This window comes from Asparagus officinalis, chromosome 8 (assembly GCF_001876935.1).
Source record: "Asparagus officinalis chromosome 8, Aspof.V1, whole genome shotgun sequence".
Taxonomy (NCBI): domain Eukaryota; kingdom Viridiplantae; phylum Streptophyta; class Magnoliopsida; order Asparagales; family Asparagaceae; genus Asparagus; species Asparagus officinalis.
This window is the reverse complement of record NC_033801.1, coordinates 95998220-96000257: the sequence shown is the minus strand read 5'-3', so window position 1 is coordinate 96000257 and position 2038 is coordinate 95998220. Positions and strand designations below refer to the sequence as shown.

Here is a 2038-nt window from a genome sequence, read left to right as displayed (position 1 = left end):
GGGATAATGTAATTTTCGGAGGGACAAATCCCTCCAAAAATTATTCAACATCGCTGACAGCAATCTTACAATGCTGACGGCAACATCCCTGACAGCAAGAGGCGCCAAGGATGTAAACAACACTAACGGCAAGCTCCCGTCAGGGATGTTGCTGTCAGCATTTCAACAAATTCTACTAGTGATTAGTTGAATATATAGATGGAAAACTAAAAAAATCTCAACCTAGTTATTGATAACAAACCTAAACACGTTACTAGACATCTGAAGACCAATAGTGTTCATAGAACGGAAAAAGATTAATATAGCATAAACAAAATCCTAAAGCTCTTTCCAACCATGCAGAACAAAGATCAAAGAAGAGCGCGAGAGAGTTGAACACGAAGAGAGGAGCTTCAGAGAAAATAGCAACACTAAAAATGAAAAATCAGGATTAAAGAGAGGCTTCACCACCAACAGGTGACACAGGGGGATCGGATGCACCAATTTGAATCCGGAGTGGTGGGATCAATCCCCGAGACTGTATTTACCTAGTGTTATGTGGGGTTCCAACTCAGGTAGTCACTCTGGTTCAAGCTTCACCCTAACAAAGTTTCCCTTGTCAATAAAAAAGACAAAAGAAAAAAAAAAGCTCATTGGTTTGAGCCGTATATCAGTACCTGTAGTCAAAATCTTACGTTGCACTACCGCGTTTTTTAAAATTGAAATACACGGTTGCACATTCCACCCTATTAGTCTTTTTAAAGATTCCTTTAGATTACCACCGATGTATCTGCAACAAAACTTGTCACTCATCACACTCAATTTGCCTCCGTCAAAAATCATTTGATAACATTGTATACATCCTTGAAGACCCTTTTAAAAGCCATAGGTGAGTTTAAGACTTGCAATCATGGCAGCCCACCAGTTGAGAAAATATAAAAGATTAATAATACACAATTGTTTTATAGATAAAATAGATTATGAGCATTTCATCAAGCTAGTAAAGGGAACAAAAACACTCCAGAGAAGCCCCTGACAATGGATTTTCATGAATAACTATAGACTTTATTCTTTCCAAATATTCCATATCAAAGACACGGATGATGCAAAGCAATAGATAAATAAACAAAATTAAAGTTTTCCACCCACGCTTTATATATCAGTGATGTAGTTCTCAGGCTTAAACCAGAGAGAAAAATCAATCCCCTTCTTCTTCAGTTCTTCTGTTGCAGGACCGATTCTCTCAAGAAGCTGCATTCATTTATATGTAAGAACAAATACATGCGAAAATATATAAAATGTCAAGGATATCCACTCTTTTGTCTCAAAATTTCTGAAGAAAAAAGTTAACGAAGATTAACCTTATCATGAACAATGCCGTTTGAGACCAGAACAGATCGATCAAAGACTGAGAATCTTCCACCATCCATCCGGCTCACAACCCCACCTGCTTCTTCTACTATCTGCTCAAATAAAAAGAACAATAAATAAATTAGAATTTTTATCGTACATAAACTTCTACCTCTGAATGGCGTTAGAAATAAAATCTCTACTCTCACATTTTTGGCGCCAGCTAACTCGCACTTACCTTGTAGTTTCCCCTACTTTGGTCTTATATACCCTCTTTCTTTCTTTTTTTCTTTTTTTAGGCACTTAGAAACCATGAAGTTTTTTTAAATTGGCACTTTAATATATTCTATTGCAAACAAGAGAATATTCCTCCGAATATTTTTATGTGAAACTCACACAGCGTTTGAAAACATGGCATATGCACTCGGCCGCATATGCGGAATTGGCCATTTCCGCTTGGAAATGGGCTGATTTGTTGAAATATGAGGTCAACCGCATAATTGTGATGAAAAGGCATACTCGCCCGCATAAAAATATTATGCGGGCGAGTATTAGTTAGGGTTTGAGTGAGTTTTGGGTTCAAAAATCTGAACTCGCAAGTGTTTAAACCTGTTTTTTAAAAAAGCCCCAAACCCGACTAGTGTTTCTTTCCCCAATTTGCTGGCCTCCCCCATCTCTCTCTCTCTCTGTCTCTCCCACTCACCCCCAC

At 37.8% G+C, this 2038-nt stretch overlaps 1 protein-coding gene across 1 annotated transcript in view; it reads right to left on the bottom strand.

The window, feature by feature from the left end:
• Positions 905–2038, bottom strand: part of LOC109820163 (phosphatase IMPL1, chloroplastic) — a 33799-nt gene continuing 32665 nt past the window's right edge. The window contains exons 10-11 of the mRNA XM_020386265.1: positions 1341–1442; positions 905–1230 (exon numbers count right to left, since the gene is read on the bottom strand). Coding sequence (XP_020241854.1) covers positions 1132–1230; positions 1341–1442 — 201 coding nt within the window. The 3' untranslated portion in view covers positions 905–1131. The remainder of the gene's footprint in view (positions 1231–1340; positions 1443–2038) is intronic.